The following is a 22,494-nucleotide window of genomic DNA, read 5'->3' on the forward strand; positions in this document are numbered from 1 at the left end:
TGATTATAATAATCAAGTACAGTGCTTGGGTAAATATACTTGGTTACTTCCCACCAACAAACATATTAATTTTTTTAATTAATAATAATAACTTTATTTGTATAGCACCTTTCACGCATCCCAAAATGCTCAACAGAGCAGTTGAGGTACAGAAAAACCTTGACAATGAACAAAAATGACCAAAAGCAAGGTACAAAAACGAAATAAAAAGCGTTACAATAATACATGATACCACTAAAACTAACCCAAATTAAAAGTCAAATCAAAAAAGTTATGACTCTATTGTATTTTTTTTTTTAAATCAAAGGGATTTAGCTGTTTTCAGATTTAAAGGGAAGCTTCTGTTCCACATGCAGCCTTCCCAGATGTTCTCATAACACACTTAAGGTACTTATTAAATAAAGGCAGTGGAGGACCTGAGTGTTCTTGTAGGGTTGTAAGATGATAGGCAGTCACTCAATGATAAATGAAAGGTCAATATTTTGTAAGGCTATGTAGATCAATAAAAGGACTTCAATCCATGAAAGATGCTATAACCAGTACAGTGATTCCAGCAGAAGGGAAATATGATTTCTCTTTTTGTTGTTTCGTTTAAAATCCTGGCTGCAGGCTTCTCAATAAATAATAAATACATGTATAATTTAAGTAAAACATTTTCTACGATTCAGCACATCTTATATTTTAACAAAGCCACAAACATGACATTAAAACTGCTCTCATGAGACAAAAAAATATCTCACCACCGGTCCTGCAGTAATTAACTCCCTGTGGTCATGTGGTCTCCCTTGAAAAAGAGATCTATGATCTCAATGGGACCAATCTCGTTAAATAAAGGTTTGAATGGATCCATTTCAGCCTGTGAGTTAGAGTGAGTGATTGGGTAATTGGCAGCACCTGGCTGAGCTTTACTACTCACTGCACAGACACACACAGACACAGACACACACACACAGTCTCTTGCTGTTTAACACGACAGAAAACAACTGTTACTTTTAACATGCTTGAATCAAAACTCCCCCATTTGCTTATATTTTTTACCGCATTGTTGATGGTGAACAGTACGGAAAATGATGCTGACCAAGGTGAGTGAATTGTTTGTGATTTAATGTTATTAAGGAGCCTGAGGATGGCATGTTGTCTGTAATCAAAAATATTTGGTCTTTTGCTTTGCTTTAAACTTGTTCCAGATACGGAAGGTGGTGAAAATGCAACAGCAGGCAGCTTGGGAACGGTTAAAATTACCAATATGACTTATTTTTCCTATGGATTAGCTGCAAATGCGGTTGCTGTGCTGTTGTATGGAAGCACCTATGTTCCTCTTAAAAGAGTAGAGACTGGAGATGGTAAGCATACAGTTCTTGCTTTTCTTTTAAATATTTCCGTATGGAGAAGGACTTTTTCTAGTAAAATCAAAAAGCGTTTTTTTGCATGCCTATATGACAAGTATTTTGTTTACAGGTATGTTCTTTCATTGGGTATACAGTGCAGCACTATGGGCTGTAACCTTGGTTGGAGACATAATGCTTGGCTCGCCCAAATTCCATCCTTTTGCAATGCTTGGAGGTGTCCTCTGGGCTACAGGTAAAAGCAAATTATTTGTCACGTTTTTCATGAGATTGAATGCATTTGTATCACTGGAGCAAGTCACCTTCAAGTGTGGATGAATGTAGAAACGGACCATCTTATTTCACAAGTCCAATTTAAAATGCTGACATTGAATCTGTTGCTGTGAGGGATGACAAACTTTAAGGGCCAGATAGACCCAAGTTCTTTGGTTGTATGGGGAGCGGTTAAGATCTCCTTTTTTTTTTTGTTATCCTCAAGGGGAAATGCAGTTCTTTACTCTAGTGTTATTTTAATATTACAGACATACAGCTGGAAATGAGCACGCACACACACACACACACACACACACACTCTCGCACTAACAGGACCAATAGAAATGCATTAATGAAGAGGTATATAGAGCAGAGCGACGGGGCTGGCGCCCAAAAGTAGTCAGGGGTATGGTGCCTTGTTCAAGGACAACTTGGCGGTGCCCATCAGTGAAATGGCTCTTCTCCAGCTACCAGTCAACCCTCCATCTATTTGGCCAGATCGGGACTTGAACCGGCGACCCTTTGGTTTCCAGGCTAAGTTCCTGAGCTGCGCCCTGTACATCTGGCTTAAAAATACAGCCTTGCAAATGAATTCCATAGCATTTTATTTGGCCTTTTGCCGATCAAACATTCCATTCAGTTGTGCATAAAACTTAAAAACAAATATTCCAATGTATTCCAAGTTTGGATTGCCTAAAACCTTTTGCACTGCATTCTCCTCTGTTGACTTTATTGATGACGTTGACATGTGTCACAAGCTTCACAAAGAGGGATACTACCTGTACGTGGCTTGCATGATGCTTACTTTTTTTCCCATCCACAGGCAATATAATGGTTGTTCCAATTGTGAAAACGATTGGCCTCGGCCTGGGGACTCTGATTTGGGGCTCTTGTAGTTTGTTGATGGGCTGGGGAACTTCACGGTGAGTCAGAGTTATGTTCCTCCACTCGGAATGGGAAATGAATTTCCTTCCTTTTGTTGACTCCTTTTTTATTTTCTAGATGAAGTTAACTTTATATTAGAAGGGCATTCTGGGAAAATAAATGTTTGAAGACAGTGGCTGGTTCCGGTTATATCGATTTCACCGCAGGGGACTTTTTAAATTGACAGTTTGGTCAGAAGAAAGTGAACATCAAAATGACTTTTCTTCACAGGTTTGGCTTGTTTGGGATTACTGCAGAGGAGGTTTCCAGGCCAATATTAAACTATTGTGGAGCAGGGATGTGTCTTCTAAGGTAAACTTCAAATGTGAAAGTATCCCACCTTCCTGCCAGTTTAGTAATTCTATAGCTGCAAACGGAACAAAATACACCACTGTCTTATATTGAGTTATGTTTTGGATGACTGATGTGACTTCTTTTGATTTGATACAGTGGCCTTATCTTTTTCTGTGTGAAAACAAATGTGGAACTGCATCCAATCTCTGAATCAATCCCATTACTTCTTGAGAGGGTAAGGGCATTGATTTGATTTTATTGTTATCCTCGCCTTATCTAAAAAAAAAAATCATTTCTGAAATCAAACTGGAACCAAGTTCAAGAATCTGAAGGACACTCCATCCATGCTGTGATGACTTTGACATGCTTTGTGTTTTGAACCATGCCTTAATATAAGGATGCTTTCACCCTCTACAGAGAATAAATTCGAGCAGCTATTGTCCGAGTTCCTCCGACTTCTGGATAGACATCATCGGATTGAAGACCAGGCGTTTCGTGTGAGCTCAAATCCTTATCAGTCAGTGAGCTGTGTGCACACATATTGTTCTTGCCAGCTAAAAGCAGAAGCAAGGGACATTTTATGAAACATTGATTACATTATAACTATAAATGCTCCTTTAGGAAGAAACAAATATATTTTTAAACTAAGCCCCAGGCTTTCACTAGAGGACTTATGTATTATGTGTACAGCTGCTGGGAGGCTTGGTGTTAAATGTAACATGATGTGTCTCTTGGCAAGCATTTATTTTCCAGGCAACATTTTTTAAGTACACCTTTTTATTCAGTCATGACCCACACAATTTCACTATTAATACATCACTTAAATCAAAGTGGGTGGGTTGCAGCAAAATAAAACGACAAGCCAGGGGGACTTAAAAACTCAATGCAAACGGCAGAACATTGTAAAATGCAAAAACAATTGGCGATAGACACTAGAAATGATGTATCCACTTTGAAATATATTTTTTAAAAGGCCATGTTATGTGTCTGTTTTATGAAATGGTCTGCTTTATTAAAGAAAAAAAAAACATGTTTCAGTGGAGGTTTGAAATCCGTGCAGTTTCTGAGTGTCACTCTTCTTTAGAGGCTACCTGCTTGCTGTTGTGTCGGGCCTGCTGTACGGCTCCGTCTATTCGCCCGTCCTCTACATTAAGAGCCATTCATCATTCCGAGACAGCATGTTCTACGGAGCCAGTGACTATGGTAGGGGTTCAGTGTTTGATACCAGCCTTCACTTTTACCTTTTTTTACAAAGATTACAATGTCTTCTGGGGTTTAAGACCGTATCACACCGTTATCCTATAAATAACACCTGATCCTCCAGCGTACCAGGTTTAATATCCAGCTTCCTGAGAGTCACTGCGATGGTACGCCTTCCCTTTTTTGTGCTTCTTTTAAAGTGGCTCTAACTTTGATATTGGTTCTACTGACTCACCTCTTAAAGCATGGGACAATTGATGTCTTCATTGCAAACCTACAGGGAAGAAAAGGGAATAATGTAACTGTCAATTCTTGTCTTCTCAACAGACCTCGACTATATTCACTCGGTGTGCTCTGGTATTCTTGCTACAAGCACCGTGTACTTTGCCATCTACTGTATTGCCATGAAAAACAGGCCCAGAGTCTACTCCAGAGTCATCCTACCAGGTAACTCTTTATCACTCGGGTGTTTCGTGGCATAACCAATGTTGCAACTGCTGTAAACCTAGGATCATGGCATTTTAGTTTTTGCTCTTATTGATATGTTTTATGCATAACCTAAAGGCATTGATGATATTCCGTGTGTTTTAATCAGTGGTTCCCATACCTTTATCCTAGAGACCCCTTTTCCTTTCATTGGGTAAACCTAAGATTCCTGACAAAGTGACATATTTCAGTTAACATACAATGAATACAAATAACGGTACAGAACAAGCAAAACACTGTACAGTTAACTCAAATAATGAAGCCAATAACAGCAGGACGTTCGTGTAAAATGAGCAAAATGGGTGATTTCTCACCAGATATTTTTCATGTGAGATTAAAAAGAAATGTATACAAATCCTGAAATGGGCTTGTTGTAGATTTAAAAATAAAAAGTTGTTGTACACCCTTTTTAAGCTAAAGTAGGCTTTGATAACCCCAAAGTGTCTATCATACTAGTAGTTTCAAACTAATAGGATCCAATAGAAAACTACAAATAATATCCTGCCAACCATGAGTACATTTTATCTCTAACTTGAGTAAATATCTTGAAAAACAAAGGTCTGCCTGTGCAGTGAGAGTATTTATTCATTCTACAGTTTCCAAGAAAACATACTGTCTTGTTCTTGTTTCAATTAAAAGGCAATTACTAATAAAACTAGGTTTTGCAGACAGATATGATTGATAAGAGAATCTATGCAAGTGATTAACAAGGAAATATAAAATAATATTGCTTGACATTTTGACAGATTATGCGGTTTGCTTGTCAAGCACAACTTAAAAACAAGTTGTATGAAATGTTAAAAAAAAAAAAACATATTCTCAAGTCCAAATTCATGAAGACTAGCCTCTGTAATTGCCTCTCTGCACACCAAACTCTTGCACTGTCACATTGGTGTAGGGGTTGTATGATCTCCTGGGATGATGCACAAGGCTTTTTGGCGCTGGGATGATTTTGATGAAACTGGATAATATATGATGGAGGAAACTGACTGTGTTCCCTTGTGATGTCCTTGGGCTGCTTTGCCTTGACTACTTTTCTGACGGACAGAAAACTGTATTCAAATAATAATGAAGAATTCACCTCTGCAACTGACGAAGAAAATACAGAACATTGCATAATGTTGCTTTTAATTCTGTGCAAAAGTTATTCAATGCCAAAATGTAGAACCTGCGTAGTGTATCCGAGTCAGTGTGACAAAAGTACACTCTTGTCTCCGTCTGCTCTTCAGGTATTTTCTCTGGATTGATGTGGGCATCGGCCACATACTGCTGGTTCCTGGCCAATACCTACCTGAGTGCTGTCGTTACCTATCCTATTGTCACCGCCGTAAGTACGCCATGTCCTGACAGCTGAATGGGCTGGTTAATTGAAATACTGTCCGTTTGCCTTGACGTAGAAGAGTGAGTCTTCAATTATCTCTGTCAATGATGGAAAGGAAAAACACTTGAACAATTTACATCAGTCTTGCGGATGTTTCAGTTAAGTTTGACGTGTCAGAATCCTTCTATAGTCTGAAATTCATTAAACTCTCCAGCTGCAGACCTGCATGACAAATGGATGCATCTAATTGCCGTTATCTAGCCGAGCATGGTTTATATATTTTTAGATTTCTGAGATGTCTGTCTCTGATTGGGATATGGCCCCTGTGGTGCGTTGGCAAAAATACTTATGAAGTGTGCAGAATTTTAAAAGGAAAAGTTAATTTCCCAGAAGATCATGACCACTTGTTAAATGCCATGAAATCCATACACTTTATTTTGACTTGCCAACTTGAACAGTAGAAATTGGCTTTTAATACGAGTTTCATTAAGAAAGGGGATGGTTTTGAAATGATGACCTTAGCAAAAGTTGACGGGTTATGTTAATAACCAGTCAGTTTCTCTCGGAGCAATTTAGCCAGACTTAATGTTAGATGGAAGAACCTGCTGTTTGTTCTGGTGGCATAATGAGCTCCTGCATTGCGTATTCCCCCTTACTGTTATGTTGACATTATTGCTTGCTCAGGCAATTACACTTGTTGGCATACTTTTAAAAACCTTTGATTTATGAGATCTTCAAAAATATTAAAAGTAAATGATTTGAATCTTTAATTTGTGCTTTGTTTACTCTGCAGGGATACGGTCTGGTTGCGGCTCTGTGGGGATCCTTGGTGTTCAAAGAGATTAGGGTAAGGATTATCATCAATCTGGTTGTAAATCTTACATTCCTCCTTGTATGAGTATACTACATAGTTTAACAAGGAGAACATGACTTCCTCCAGATGAAGGTTAACAGCTTTTCAACTTTCAGTATTTTCTTCAATATTTGAAATCAAGGAAAACACCCTAACCCTACATTTTGAGTAAAGCCCTCCATGTGATTTTTCCTCTCAGGGTTTAAGCAACTGTTTAATCTTCTCCTTGGCGTCCGTTGTCGTGCTGACCGGCTCCGTGCTGTCCGCCATCTCAAAGATCTAATAAAGCGGAAGACCGTCGTGTAAAAACATCAAGAAAAGGCCAAATTCATTCATCACAAACAATGTGCTTGGTTTTATAAAACCCCTTGAAATCCCATTAAATGACTGTAAAGCTGTCTTTAGAAAAAAACATGGAAATGGTCCTTTTTGAATTCTCCTAGCTAACATTTGGTGAAAGCTTCCTATACAGAAATGCCCTCATGGCTGTTAAAAGAGGAGTATACTGTCAAACTTTTACTTCACAAATCATGCTATTAAAACATCTTGGATAATGACATCACTGTGTGTTGCGCTTAAAAATATCCCTTTTTTATAGGCAGTCTTTTATGTTTCTGTCCACACCAGTGGTTCTCCACAGCTCATGGCCTCATGCCCATCTACTCCCCATGGAGCTCGGTGTGTGTGTGCAGTGTTGTGACATGAAAGCAGTGTGCTCTTGATTAATTTGTATCGTGCACCGGGGAGAATATAGTTGATAACACACATTTTACATGAGTCCTCTCTGAATAATGATATGGGGTTAATGAAATCAAGAAGGAGAATGTCTTACTGATCTTAAACTATGTCAATCAAATGTGAGTAGATGTTACAAATATGCAAATAAAAATACAACTCTCAAACAGTAAAGATTGCTGCTGGAGCCCTTATTATTTGACTGATTTCCTTGTGTTTGTGCAGCAATAACCTCAAAATGTAATTGTTATTTGAGTTGCAAATGCCACAAACTATCGGGCACAAAAATGACACATTGATCTAAAAAAAATGTTGGAAGAATTCCATTCATACAAGTTTTACTCTATGGATAAAGTAATGTCATTTCAATTTGTGTGAAACGCATCTTCACTGAAACTCACAAGCTGCATCAAATGATTGTGTCCATGTTTATCTAATAGCCCAATATAAAAATGGTACATTAGTCTCAGGGGGCTTTACAGTTTGTACTGAATACTACACCCTCTTTTCTTAGACCCTCGAATCGGACAAGGAACTCTCAAATAGACACAATTAGTTTTTCTTTTATGGAAATCAACAGTTTTGCTTGTAAAATAAGAAACGGGAATCCCCACTGTTTGTATTTATCCTGGTCCTTGCCGCTGGCTGCTGCATTTAGTTTTAAGCCTTCATATTTTGGGAAAACACCAACACAAAAAAAAAATTCTTATGCATGGGGTCTTTAAAGTGAGACTGGAGAACTGAGTTGAACTACTTTGCACCATATCCTCAGATTCCCACAGCATTTCTGAGGAAGTGAACTATTTTGAAAGAAAATGTTGGCATTCATGCTTCAGTAGACAGGTAAAGGTAACGAGAGAAGACATCTTAGAAATGTGAGATAACATGGGTTGCCCGCATATGCCAGAAACAATATCACAAAAGAAAGTGACATTTAGCTGGAACAACCTAAAGTTCAAGTCTCTCATTCTCTTGTAATTTTTCTATACACTTTGAGGAGCTTATTGGTTGCTCAACAAGTTCAGCTTTGCCTAAATTCAGTTATCTTTGTTTGTTTTTAACATGAAGAATTCAAAGTTAAGCATGACAAAGTACGCAGTGCTACCTTGAAATTGTTGCTGCGGGTTTCCTGAAAGCAGTTGTGGAACATTGGATCATCAGAGGTATTACAGTTTTCCATTTCTAAACCATTACTTTGAGGCACTGAGTTCAATCGCTCATGTTAATTAGATGTAATATCCAGTCTGGCTGGAGCCATGTCGGTTCCCACACAGCACCTATGTTAAAGTTGGCAGACAGCTGTGTTGGGAACTCGGCTAGGCTATTCAAACGCTAACTGATTGCAACAGCCCCTCAAATCCACTTTATTTTTAACGAACACGAGGATGTGAGCTGTCGGGATGCATAGCACCTGTATGTGAAGAGTTTAATTTCTGCAGAACTGCTGATAATGACTTTGCGCTGTAATCTTCAGTTGCGTTCATCAAATTTAATCCAGAATCCAAATGGACCCATGGAGAGGTTGTGAGCAGACTGTAATTCAGGGAGGTGTGTGGCGCAGTGGAATAGTGCTTTGGTGTTCAGATCAGGGGAGCACAGGTTCAAACCCCACTGCAGTCAGCATGTCGTTGTGTCCCTGGGCAAGACACTTCACCCCAAATTGCTCCTGTGGGGATTGTCCACAGTATTGAGTATGTAAATCGCTTTGGATAAAAGCGTCTAACAAGTATCATGTAATGTAATTTAAAAATGGACTTTCTGATTTAGATTATGATTAAAAGGTGCTCATGAAACGAAAGGCCACAACATGAAGCATCAAATTGGATTCTTAAATGTTAAATCCAACTTTGTATCCTCTCGTCACGCCAACAGATATTTATTTAAAAAAATGTAGGACAGGAAATCGTGAGTGATAGTTGATGATCACCTGTGGTGCGTTCAGATTTGGAGCTAAATTCAGCTCCGTCTTTTGAGACTGAGGCATAGAATTGAAACAGATCTCCGTTGAAACTAGAGCACGGTTTGTCATGCTCAGGGACTTTTGAGTAAAGAGCTTTAGGTTAAAAACGAACATTTATCATAATGAAGTTATCCTCTCAAACAGGATTAACACAGAGAGAATCCCATCCCTTTAATGTAGTTATGTAAATCTTGCTTACACACAATGTCAGTGAAATCTTTTGTCAGCTTGTTTGGGCAACTTAATTTATACATGCACAATTGAGTGTGCAGTTTTTGTAAGCGTGATGCAACACACACCAGATGTTTCTAAATCAGGCATTGCATAGTAAAAGACTGTCCAGCTAGAACAAACAGCTATATTGGCTTTGATGTTTTGAATCCAACTGCTTTGATCATATTTAAGGAGAACTGATCCCAGAGGTGGTGTTTGGGTTGAGATCTGGGCGGTACCCAGGCTATTCCATTCTCTCTTCTCCCACATTGTGAAGGTATAGGCTGTGATAACCTCATCTCTGTAGGGCAGGCATTGTCATCTTGGAGAATGGAGATGGCTCCCAGATTGTGGAGATATAGAATCGCCACTGGCTGTGAGATCTCGTAAAGTTATTTATTTAGCATTTAGATGGCTTTCAATGGTGAAAAGCCTTGTTTTGCCAGTGATGGAGATATAGCCCCATACCATGTTACTGCCGCCACTGAAAGCTGTTACTCTATCAAAATCATTTTCCAGCTTGTTTTGACATCAGTATTGCAATGTTAACCAAAGGATAACATAATTTGTGTATTTTCCCTGTGGTTTGGATGTTTCAAAAGGAAATATTGAGCGATAGAACTATTAACAAAGCACTTATATACTAATAAAGGACTGGCTTATCTAAAGCCAGTTGAGCAGCACTTGAAATGTTTTAGCTCTTTGAAACCTGATGTACTTATATGATTCTGTCTTCTTCTAGTTTGTATTTTGTTGGTCGAATGCACTTATTGTAAGTCGCTTTGGATAAAAGCGTCAGCTAAATGCAATGTAATGTAATGTAAATAGACTCTTATTAGGCCCATGCTTCACCCTTGCACTTGATCATTATATGGCTGGTTGTTTTTCCTACTAATTCTCATCAAAAGGTGAATTAAACACACAGTACATCGGAAAATGTTGAACTATTAACAAAGCATTCTTCCTGTCTTAACGTGATTAATTGTGTCTCTTCAGTATTATCTGTATATCTTGCTTTTAGGTAGTTTATACTAGTTTGAGTGCATGTTCCCCTTAGAGTCATTATCTTGGCATTGCATTTGTCAACCAAATGGTCCAAAGCTTTGCTCCGGTTGTGACTGATATGGTTATTACTCATTCACAAAGTGCAATATTACGATTGGAAGGCATAACCTGATCTTATTGTTGTGCATCCATCATGTCTACCATCACAGCAGAAGTACAACAAACAGTTCAATGATGCAGTCTTAGAAGAAACCTGAGCTCAAAACCTGTTTATGTTCTGTCTTCTGGAATCTACAAAATGACATATCATTAAGCCACTGTTGAAATCACAGGTTGGCATGAAGCATGAATATAAGACTGCCTGAACCAGGGGCATCATCTAATCATATTTGTATCATTCTTTGCACAAATAAACTGGAGTCTAAATGCTTTTAGCAAAATGATTTGATGTTTGAGATATGTTTTCCAGTAAACTATAAGCTATGCACATTCTTGTTTGAAGGGGCCCTGTTTTGATTTGCACTTCCTGTAGTGGGTTTCTGTGCATGTAAATGGTCTGCAAAGGCAAACATCCCTGTGTTCCCTCCAGAAGGAGTTTCTCTCCCACACACTCTTCCCTTCTGCGTAATACGCCTCCATTGGACTCCTTTGATTACTTCCCTAACATGATGACATCACTGTGCAACATTTGCTCTTCTATTGGCTATCGCTGAAATGTATTGTATGTGATAGGGTAATAATTACAATAATAAAGCTTTATTTATATAGCACTTTTCATACAACACATGCAGCTCAAAGTGCTTTACAAAAGGACACATCACAAGTTAAAAATAAACAACAAGAAATTATTTGTTAAGAACTTTACAGGTACATGCAGCAAAATATAACATTGTATTAGGTTAATAGACACAAGGAGGTAAAATGTATGATAATACAAATACAATTAAAATTAATAATGGTTTCTCTCTGACAGATAAGACACAAGACAACTGAATCGATCCAACAATATAAAATATAAAAGGGGCTCTAGGAGGTTGACTAATGACAAAAAATACTGCAAGCAAACCAATCAGAGCAGACTGGGCTCTGGTTTCAGACAGTGTGACAAGAAGTGCTGCAGCAAAAATAAAGAGCTTTTTGAACATTATTAAAGCAAGCAAACATGTCACAGTAGAGGCACTAAATAAACATATGAACCTTAAAAAGTATTTGTCCTCTTTAAGTTGTAAGATTGGATCACAGCAAAACAGGGTGGTAAGAATAGTCTTGATTATAGAAAAGACAATCAATGTAGACTACACATTGGGTTGACAGTCAAATAAAACCCAGAGGAGAGCTGGTATTCGAAAGACAGGGTGAAGGTGACCAGACGAGGTGCAAACAGGAAACAGAGTGATTGACAGCTCACTTCTTTATATATATAGTACACACAAAAACTAGAGAGAAATAGGAGAAGCTGGTTTGACAGAGGACAGGGTCAGGTAATGGGCTGAAGTGACACCCTAAATAGTGATAGCTGGTGGACAGGTGTGGAATAATAGTAGAGGTGAATGAGGAGAAAGGAGAGTGGAGGATGCAGCAGCTGTAACCATGACTTGAATAAATAATAAGGATGCTAGGATCAGTTTCCCAGTAAAGTCAATAATACATGTGGGAGGCGTGTGGCACAGTGGGTTGTGCGTGGGCGTGGTGCAGTGGGTTGTGTGTAGGTGTTCGGATCAGGGGGGTCACAGGTTCAAACCCCACTGCAGTCAGCATGTCGTTGTGTCCCTGGGCAAGACACTTCACCCCAAATTGCTCATGTGGGGATTCACAGTATTGAGTATGTAAATCGCCTTTGGATAAAAGCGTCTAACAAGTATCATGTAATGTAATGCATTGGAGAATTCAACACAGTATACAAGAACATTTTTAATATGAACTATCCGTCATGGTCAGCTCATAGCTAATTTGTTCCTCACATTCGCAACATGTTCAGGGTGATGATTTCACGTCTGTCTATGAAATGGATTACTGCTCGTGCTCGGTATTCGATGAAATGTCAAGTTCAGATTATCATATGACCTAAATCAACCATGGCATTTTACTGCATGAAAAACTGAGCTACGAATACATTTTTCATATTTTCAAATGTTATCTTTTCTTTCTCTCATTCTCCATGTAAACCTCTCTCCAGTCAACAAAATGTCTTCATATGCAGATTAAAGCTGCACCTGTACAAAGGTTTGAACAAAAGGAAGTGTTTTTGAAAGATGAAAGCATCCGCGTTTATTAACATGAAAGACTCGTCTCATGCAATCGAAATAAAAAGAATAGCCGTGTGATTTTAAAGGGATTTTCATTCACATAACTTTAACTTGCCTTTTTATGACTGTGCTCTGAAGTAATTATAGGCAGAAGGCGTATTACAAATTAAGCTCCCATTATTAATAGTTCATCTAACACAATGAAATGTTGTGTAAAAGTCTGTGACACCACCAGGGTCTGAATATGTTGATGGTTTCTTCTGAGCCAAAGCGCTGATCATGAATTTATCTGTTTCCCTTAGCTAGATTTTTTATGTTTTAGCCCAAAACACATGAGGGACACGACCAAAAACAAAAAGACATCCGCATATATGACAGCAAGCTACAGTAGATATTTCAAGGTGAGTGGGGTTATTGAAGGACTGTGCTTCCACTGTGGAAAAGGAAGACAACCACAGTGTTGTTGAATGTTAAGGGTCCATCTCCATTTCTATTTAATATGAACTTATTAAAGAAACTAACTTTTCAAAAGTGTTATGAGACAAGAAGACTTTATGCCTCAGCCACAATTCCAATATTAAGTTTGACATTTGACATTTCAATGTTACATTTTGGGTGCAATCACTTTTGCCCTTCGTCATAAAACTATTCAGTGATAAAAACACATTCTCTTTGGACAAAATTCGATTTTCATCGTAGTTTTTTAATGTTATTTCTTATGGTGAGCATTTGAAGTAAAAATAAGCTTTGATTGATGTTGCTGCAATGCATCAAAATAAAGTAAAATGAGATAAACAGTGACATTTTAGAAATGTTAACAAATTGTTTCATCTTGTACGTAACCTTGATTCAAACAGGACACGCAATCTCTGATTCATTGCTCTCTACTCTAAGCCTTTTTTATCAATTTTCTTAACCCAGAGATTATTGGTAGTAATTAAGAAATATGTTCACAACATTTTCTGGTTAATGATCATTTCAGCACAGAGTGGAGTACAGCAGCATATTTACTTCAATATAAAGACTGCCAAGATTTCCATTTTCAACTGCTATATCCATTTTTTCATCATGCCTTACTTCACCACCTTCTTAATTTGATCGATTTCCAAAACTCAGATTTGTCAGCTGTAATACCCTGAGTATAAGGTATATATTTATTTATTTATTTGTTGTTTTTTCAATGTGAAACTCATCTGGCATGCAGGGCCAGTCTTGTGCCTCACTGAGCAAATAACTCATCACAGTGAGCCTGCAAATGTTCTTTTCTAAGGTGAGCAAGCTTGAATGCAATTACAGTTGTGCTGATGCTTTCAGAATCTCAATTAAACAACACATGTCCTGCCCTAGTCATACCTGCAAGCTTAAAATAGTCACTATATTATGTGTTCAGTGCATTTACAGCCCTTTTAGTATACATATCACAAGCAGTTCATTTCACCCTTGTGGCGCAGCTTTGTTCTCCCTCATTTATTTCTCTTTCATTTTTTTCTTCTCGTCACCACAGGACTTCAAGCTGTTGCTGAATCCACTGCTGAGGGTGTCTCAGTGGAAATTGCACCGAGAGTTTCATTAAAATGGTTATCAGATCAATTTCTCCCCCCTCATTTCATACTCTTTCCTTCATTTCTCTGATAACACCACCAACTTAGTGAGCTCCTGCAGAGGCTCTTAACAGAAGACTAACTTTAAATCAGGCCCCTTAGTCCAAAAGGTCTGCAGTTGTAGTTGAAGGACTCATTAATAATGGTCATGGTAATAATGGTAAGTCCTGGTATTTCTTGTCCTCAGTCCATTTTCCCATATTATCCAGTTTCTCTATCCAGAGGTTGTATGCTTGTGTTGTCTTCTCTTGTTAACAGAGTTGGGAGGGTTACTTTAAAAATGTATTCCGTGTGGTGACACGTTATTGGACATAATTCACCTTGCTTATTGTGTTGCCACACGGACCCTTTAGTGGGGAACACCTGTAGCTTTAGCTGCCATTCCTGCTAGCTCATCAGGCAGAGCAGTGCATGTGTTAACCTCTCTGATAGTAATGGATAATAAAGATTGGAACTCCATTCTTAATACACCGCCTCCGACTCTCTTTTCACGGCACTACACTGGTGACCCTGACTTTTCCTACATCCATTACAATAGTTTCACGTAAAACATTTTTAATCAGTAACCCAATCTGAGTAGCAAACTATAAGAGAAAGTAAATGTCGATAATATGTTGATTACCTAGGTGTACTATTAAAGACAACAGAACAATGTAACCTCGAAAAGAGGAGATCAAGATATTTAGGATAACAAATGTGTCATCTGCATAGAGATTGTTTTTATAGGAAAACCTGCCTTTCATTGAGCATAGTCAGGCAGCAGCTATACACCAACAATGAAACAAGATGAAAGATGAAAACTCAGGGATTCAGTGTGGCCGTTAGCGATGATTAGTTGAAGGGGCCGAGTACGGTGGGTGACTCGGCACAATAAACGTTCATCCAGAGCCCAAATTAGGTTTGATTGATTGATTGAAAAGTGTATTAACAGCTTGTATATTGGGTTACAGTACAGTACAGCTCAAAACATACAATTGTTAAGGGGATGCAGACCAGAGAAAGACTTTCGTCTTGTTTACATCAGGGTCCCCCATTTCCAATTCATCATGTCATTTAAGATATATAAGACATCTTTGACATACAGATGGCTTATTTACAATTTACATACAGGTGGTTTTTTACATACAGATTGCTTATTTACAATTTTCATTTTATATTTCGTTCTAATACATCCTAACCGGACATTTAAGACATACCAAGTCTACAGATATACAGTTAGTAACAGAGTCTAAAATGCGAGTATATACATAGATGGGGGGGGGGGGGAAGCTGTCCATTGAACGACAGGTTGAGATTTGTACCATTACCGGGGCCAGTTTTGCAATGCTCTCCCCCGAAGGTGCTCTTTAAGAGAGGTTTTGAAGGTAAGTATAGTTTTACTTTCCTTTACAGTTGTGGGAAGAGCGTTCCACCTTGATGTGGCATAATTGCGAAACGTGTATTCCCCCTTTTTTGTGCCAAATCTGGGTTTCACATGATTTGTGGAGCTCCCTCTGGTGTTATGATCATGGTATTCCTTGACCTTTGGGAATAATTTTGACATGTACATGGGTACCATAGAGGTGTAGTGGATCTTGTAGACCAGTCCCATTGCAAGTAGCTGTACTCTGTCGTCTACTCTAAGCCATCCTAGGTTGTCAAAGTGGGCAGAGGTGAGGTGGGTTCTAGATGAAAGGTCAAGCAGTAGTCTGACCAGTTTATTTTGCGATGTTTGAAGTTTTATTTTTAGCGCCTTGGAAGTGCTATGGTACCATGACGTGCAAGCATAGTCATAGTACCCTTGAATGAGTGCTCCTGCCAGAGTTTTCAGGGTGTTTTTGTTTACCAGAGAGGAGATCCGGTATAGGAATCTAGTTCTTTGATTGACTTTTTTTATTACATTGGATGCCATTTTGTCACAGGAGAGGTTTGAATAGATCCTAGGTATGTAATTTCCTTCTTACTTGTGACAATAATGTCGCCCACTGCAACTGAGAAGTCGTCGGATTTGCTGAGATTATGTTTCGAACCGAAGAGAATGGACTCTGTTTTACCCAGGTGTAATGATAATTTATTATCGGCGAGCCAGGTGCAGATTCTGCCGAGCTCGGAGCTGAGGGTTTTTTTCAACCTGCAACCTGTTCCTGTCAGAGACCAGCAGGGCTGAGTCGTCCGCGAACAGGAACAAGTTGCAGTCACATGCTGATGACATGTCATTTACATAAATTAGGAACAGTAACGGACCTAATATGCTTCCTTGTGGAACACCACAGCTCACTGGGAGGGGGGGGGACAGAGTACCGTTTACCTCCACCATCTGTTCTCTCCCCTCCAGGTAGGATTGCATCCAGCTCACCGATAGTTTATCAAAACCAATTGCTTTTAGCTTGTCAATCAGAATGGGGTGATTGACAGTGTCGAAAGCCTTTTGTAGGTCCAGCATCACCATGCTGCAGTACTTGCCCTCGTCCACCTCTTGTTTGATGTGGTCGCTCAAATAAAGAAGGCATGTGTCAGTGGAGTGGGATGTTCTAAAGCCAGATTGAAATTCATAGATTAGTTTCTTTTCCGCGAGGTACTTTTCGACCTGTTCATATACTATTTTTTCCATGACTTTCGAGATGGAGGTAAGTATAGAAACAGGGCGGTAGTTGCCTGGGTCCAATTTGCTGCCCTTTTTGTGCAGGGGGGTTACTCTTGCAATTTTGAAGTCTTTGGGTACTTTTCCCTGTTTTATGGAGAGGTTAATTATGTGAGCTATGACTGGTGAGATGGCGGTTGCTGTGTCTCTGAGGAATTTGGAGGGGATATTGTCGTGGCCAGTGGCCTTGTTAGGTTGGAGGGCGCTGAGTTTAATGAGTACCTCTGCTGTTGTTACCCTTGCTAGACTGAAATCATCTTTGCGTACCCCTAGGTTTTTGTAGTAGGTCATGATGTGATCTACTCCAAAAAGCCCTGAGTGGGAGGGTAATTTATTTACAAGAGTTGTGGCTATGTTTGTGAAAAAAATGTTCAAGTACTTGGCCACATCCAGTTTGTCTGTGATGAGTCTGTTATCTGTCTTTATGTTTAAGTTAGAAAATCTCGTTTTGAGTTTTTTACTGCAGCCAAGCTGGTTATTGAGTAATTTCCAAAGTTCACAGGGTTTATTTTTGTTTTCCTCAGTTTTGACATTGATGAAATTCTTTTTGGCAGTTTTGATCATGGAGCTTACGTCATTTCTTAGTCTGTTTCTTTCAATTTTGAGTTCAGTCACGTGGGCCTGGAGTTCACTGCTAGTGCTTTTGGAAAGCATTGACTGACTTTTATGAAACTCAGAGCATTTTTTGTCTCTGGTTTTCATGGCGGTCAGTATGCCGGAGTGCATCCACGGCTCAGCGCGATTTTTTACCCTGGTTGTTCTTAGGGGGGCCAAATCATTGAGTATTGCAGAGAATTTGTTTTTGAAACCAAGCCATGTTTCTTCAACTTGTGTACCACTGAGCTCATCTGACCAGTCCAGGCTCTCCAGTTCTAGGTTAAAGGCCTCGCTAGAGTAGTTTTTGAGGTCTCTAGATATGACTGTTTTGTGACAGCCGGCCCTTTGTTTTAGCTTTTTGCGGGTACAGAATATCATATAATGATCACTTAAACCGCATGCTATAACCCCTTTACTGGAGATCCTGGACTTGTCAGAGGTCAGAATGAGATCAATGGTAGTTTGTGTTGTTTCACATACCCGGGTGGGTTGGGTGATTAGCTGGCTGAAGCCGTGCAGATCACAAATCCTACTGAAGGACTTGAAGACGGACGTGTCTTTACGTTGCATATCCGTGTTCCAGTCTCCAATAATAATTGTCTCTACATCCCCCACATCAGCCAAACACCCATCTAATGTATCATAAAAGTCACTCTGTTCCGGTGGTCTATAGATTGTCCCGACTATTACAGATTTAGCATTGTCAAAAATAATTTCAACCCACACAGATTCAATATTTTCATGATGCAGGTCAGTACGGTTTTTGAAATTGGTGTCTTTATGTATGTACATGCAGACACCACCTCCATTCACGTTCCTGTCCCTTCTCACTACAAGATAATCTTCAATTTCAATCTCTGAATCTGTAATGGAATTGTCCAATTTGGTCTCAGAAAGGCATAATATGCTTGCCTTACCGTTCATGAATAGCTGCCTGAGTTCATCCGTGATAAATGTTATATATGGAGACTGTCTGTGTGTAATATTAATGTGAAAAGCACACTGTTGGCGTGTTAGTTGTTAGAGGGTATTTTTGGAGGATTTTTCTGGGTTCTGTAATTGTTGTAGCTGTGTATGCTAGCTTTGCTAGCGCCGTTAGCTATTCTAGCGCCGCTAGCTATGATGGTGCAGTTTAGCTCCAAGAAGGACATTTTGTGTGTTAAATTGGATATATGTTTGCAGTATGTGCATTGTTAGTAGTTGTTTTATGTCAAGAATCGATGTTTTGTATTATACAGAGTGCTATGTGTTTACCATGTTGTTGGTTGGAATAATACATTGGACCTTGAACAGAGTTGCCAACTTTGGGTACCTGGCTGGAGTGAGATTTTGAGATCATGGGTTTAATTACACATATGCGCACTAAATGACTGCTATCGTGTCAGTAGCGGGACCTTAGCATATACATATGATATATATACAATATATACAAATACACAATATTGGACACAGACTATAAAAGGCACAAAGTTTCATTCAGTAATGAAAGTCAAACACATTTGTTGTTTCCACTGTTTTATTGTGTGCATAGGCCTATCGCGATAAGCAATTAATTGACTTATCGTACGATAAACAAAAATGAACTCCATAACTTTTCTGACCTCCATAAATTGCCATTTACATGAGGATGTGACTAGCAGTTTGAAAGGATGTAGCCAACTTGAATTATTATTATATCAGGGTTGCCAACTTTGGGTGCCTGGCTGGAGTGAGATTTTGATATCATGGGTTTAATTACACATAGGCCTATGCGCACTAAATGACTGCCATCATTAGTAGCGGGACCTTAGCATATATATAGGATATATATACAATATATACAAATACACAATATTGGATACAGACTATAAAGGGCACAAAGTTTCATTCACTAATGAAAGTCAAACACATGTTTGTTTCCACTGTTTTATTGTTTGCATAGGCCTGTCGCGATAAGCCATTACATTGCATTTAGCTGATGCTTTTATCTAAAGCGACTTACAATAAGTACATTCGACCAGGAAGACACGACCTTGAAGAAAACAGAATCATAAAAGTACATCAGGTTTCATAGTTCATAATTAATTGACTTATCGTACGATAAATAAAAATGAACTCGATAAATTGCCATTTACATCAGGATGTGACTAGCAGTTTGAAAGGATTATTATTATATATTATATATTATCATTATTATATTATTATATATTATCATTATGTCAGTGGTCTAAAATGGTCATGCAACGGTGCCGACAATATTATCGTTTATCGCAATAATTTCCGGGAAAATGTATCCAACAAAATTAATTATCGTGAGAGGCCTATACATGAAACACACGCACACAAACAAATCTACAGACTTACTCCAAACTGCCAAATATATTAATTAACACACTCACTCTCATACTCTTTGACTGTATTTTGGCCTAGTAGAACAATAAGCAGCAGACTTTTACTTTGTTATCATTTCTGCTGGATCTTAAATCTGCGCATGCGCAATACGGGTCGGGGATTGACCAACCGGCTCCCACTGCTCTGCTGTCTGTTAACGTTGTTAAGAGTGGTGGGGGCGGATCGACAGCTTGAGCAACTGTCAACTCAACATTGTAAATAACTAACCAAAAACGATCGCCGGTTCATCTTGTTTTTGGCGTGAGAATAGTTTGGGCAGCATGAGAGCGTGAGATTGAGAGTGAAAGCGTGTGTCACACGCCAGATGCGTGAGAGTTGGCAACCCTGTTATATATTATCATTGTGTCAGTGGTCTAAAATGGTCATACAACGGTGCCAACAATATTATCGTTTATCGCAATAATTTCCGGGAAAATGTATCCAACACAATTAATTATCATGAGAGGCCTATACATGAAACACACACACACAAACAAATCTACAGACTTACTCCAAACTGCCAAATATATTAATTAACGCACTCTCACTCTCATATACTCTTTGACTCTATTTTTGGCCTAGAACAATAACCAGCAGACTTTTACTTTTTATCATTTCTACTGGATCTTAGATCTGCGCATGCGCAATACTGGTTGGGGATTGACCAATCGTCTCCCACTGCTCTGCTGTCTGTTAACGTTGTTAAGAGTGGTGGGGGCAGGGAGGAAGCGGATCGACAGATTGAGAAGCTGTCAACTCAACGTTGTAAATAACCAACCAAAAACGATCGCCGGTTCATCTAGTTTTTGGCGTGAGAATAGTTTGGGCAGCGTGAGATTGAGAGTGAAAGCGTGTGTCACACGCCAGATGCGTGAGAGTTGGCAACCCTGCCTTGAAGCAAGCTAAAAACGTTTCCTTGTCTAATATTTCCCCCAAATTAGGGGTTCAACACATAGAGATTGTTTTTTATAGGAAAACCTGCCTTTCATTGAGCATAGTCAGGCAGCAGCTATACACCAACAATGAAACACATGAGAACATAATACAGTGTAAAAAATAATAAACGACAGGTAAAGGAGTATGAATTCACACTTAATGTCTTAATCCACATCACAGCTTGGAGGAAATACATAAATCTGCTCCTTTAACAGCAAACACAGTAGAACTTAGACCAAAAAGATCACATCTTAATGTGCCGCATCTCCTTTGACACTTGTGGTATACAGAAACACTTTTTTGCAGCTGAAATTGTTACAATGGTGCACTGTGTTTGGGGAAGAAAGTCATTATTCTAGGCCCATCAACTTGTTTTGTAAAATGTCGGATTACCAAGAGCGGTATTGTTGTCACACATTGTTGTTCTAGTCAATATGTGTTTGATAACCAATGATAACATCCTATTATATAGTGCTCATTGCATGGCATTTTGAAATGACTGAAGGCTATGTGACCGACCTTATAACAGTGCACACGTTTTTTCTTAAGAGCACCACATGTTAATGTAATGCTACCAAGATCCACTCATTATATTTTAACATATTTGAAATGTAGAGCATCAGCAGTTTATTAAAGTGAGTAATATTGACTGGACGCCCCAGGTCAAAACTATCTTGAAAGCAATTATTCCACCGAGCCTTTCAGTTTCACGCAAGCAGCAGGGACAGTGGACCTGCAGAACGAGGTCATGTCATTGCTCTGAGAGAACTACTTACAGAAATGATTTCGTAACAACACAATAAGTATTTTCAATCAAGAACAGACCTTATCTCTGTTTCCAGGGAAGGGGTCAAATCCATGAATACATGACTACAGAGAAAGGGAGAGAAGATGTTTGCCTAAAATATTAATACAGCTATGAAAATTGGACTGAAAATAAAAGCCAACATCACCAGCTGTTAGAAGAATGATAACAGCTTGGTATACATGTCATGAAATGTTTACCTGCTTTGAACTTTATCAGCAGAATGAATGTCAGGTGACCTGTTATTTTGGAGCAGGTGTTGTTGCAATACGCTATTTCCTAATTTGCACAATAGGATGTTATTTTCCGTTGGTAAACTGGATCACCACAGGAGGGTATAAAACTGTTAGGCAGCCTCTTGGTTGGTATTAAATATGCCTGGAGGATATTAGTTATCTATGATGCGGTATAAACAGCGACAGAGTCCATGTAGGGAGGACGTTTTGAGTGGATTGTTAGATCAAAAACTATGGTCTTTAACCAAAAGTCAACATGTGGAGTTAATCTCAATGACGTACTTACCTTATGCACGTTAACTTAAAGTAAGTAACAAACATACTCCTTTAAACCTCAAACATGATTTTTCTTTAGATACAACCAAGGATTATTGTTCAAATCCATAGCAGTTTTCCCCTTTTGAAGCATTATAGTGGTACCAAACAATATGGTCATGTTATGTTACATATTTTAGTGTCCATGTACTAATTTCAATCAATCAATCAATGTTTAT

At 38.8% G+C, this 22,494-nt stretch overlaps 1 protein-coding gene across 1 annotated transcript; it reads left to right on the top strand.

Moving 5' to 3' along the window:
- The first annotated feature begins 879 nt into the window (after window positions 1-879).
- tmem144b (transmembrane protein 144b) lies at window positions 880-7,551 on the top strand. The gene is made up of 12 exons (XM_034227642.1): window positions 880-1,082; window positions 1,188-1,343; window positions 1,459-1,581; window positions 2,422-2,521; window positions 2,754-2,834; window positions 2,973-3,051; window positions 3,234-3,313; window positions 3,901-4,019; window positions 4,344-4,463; window positions 5,732-5,829; window positions 6,617-6,670; window positions 6,876-7,551. The coding sequence occupies exons 1-12, from the start codon at window positions 998-1,000 to the stop codon at window positions 6,957-6,959; spliced, it is 1,179 nt and encodes a 392-aa protein (XP_034083533.1). The 5' UTR covers window positions 880-997; the 3' UTR covers window positions 6,960-7,551.
- The last annotated feature ends 14,943 nt before the right edge of the window (window positions 7,552-22,494 follow it).

This window comes from Gymnodraco acuticeps, unplaced genomic scaffold (assembly GCF_902827175.1).
Source record: "Gymnodraco acuticeps unplaced genomic scaffold, fGymAcu1.1, whole genome shotgun sequence".
Classification (NCBI taxonomy): domain Eukaryota; kingdom Metazoa; phylum Chordata; class Actinopteri; order Perciformes; family Bathydraconidae; genus Gymnodraco; species Gymnodraco acuticeps.

Bases quoted from the DNA above. Each gene is read 5' to 3' on its own strand.
- tmem144b (XM_034227642.1), top strand. From the start codon at position 998: ATGCTTGAATCAAAACTCCCCCATTTGCTTATATTTTTTACCGCATTG. The intron at 2,835-2,972 runs GTAAACTTCAAA...GATTTGATACAG, and splicing joins GCAGGGATGTGTCTTCTAAG to TGGCCTTATCTTTTTCTGTG. The intron at 3,314-3,900 runs GTGAGCTCAAAT...ACTCTTCTTTAG, and splicing joins TTGAAGACCAGGCGTTTCGT to AGGCTACCTGCTTGCTGTTG.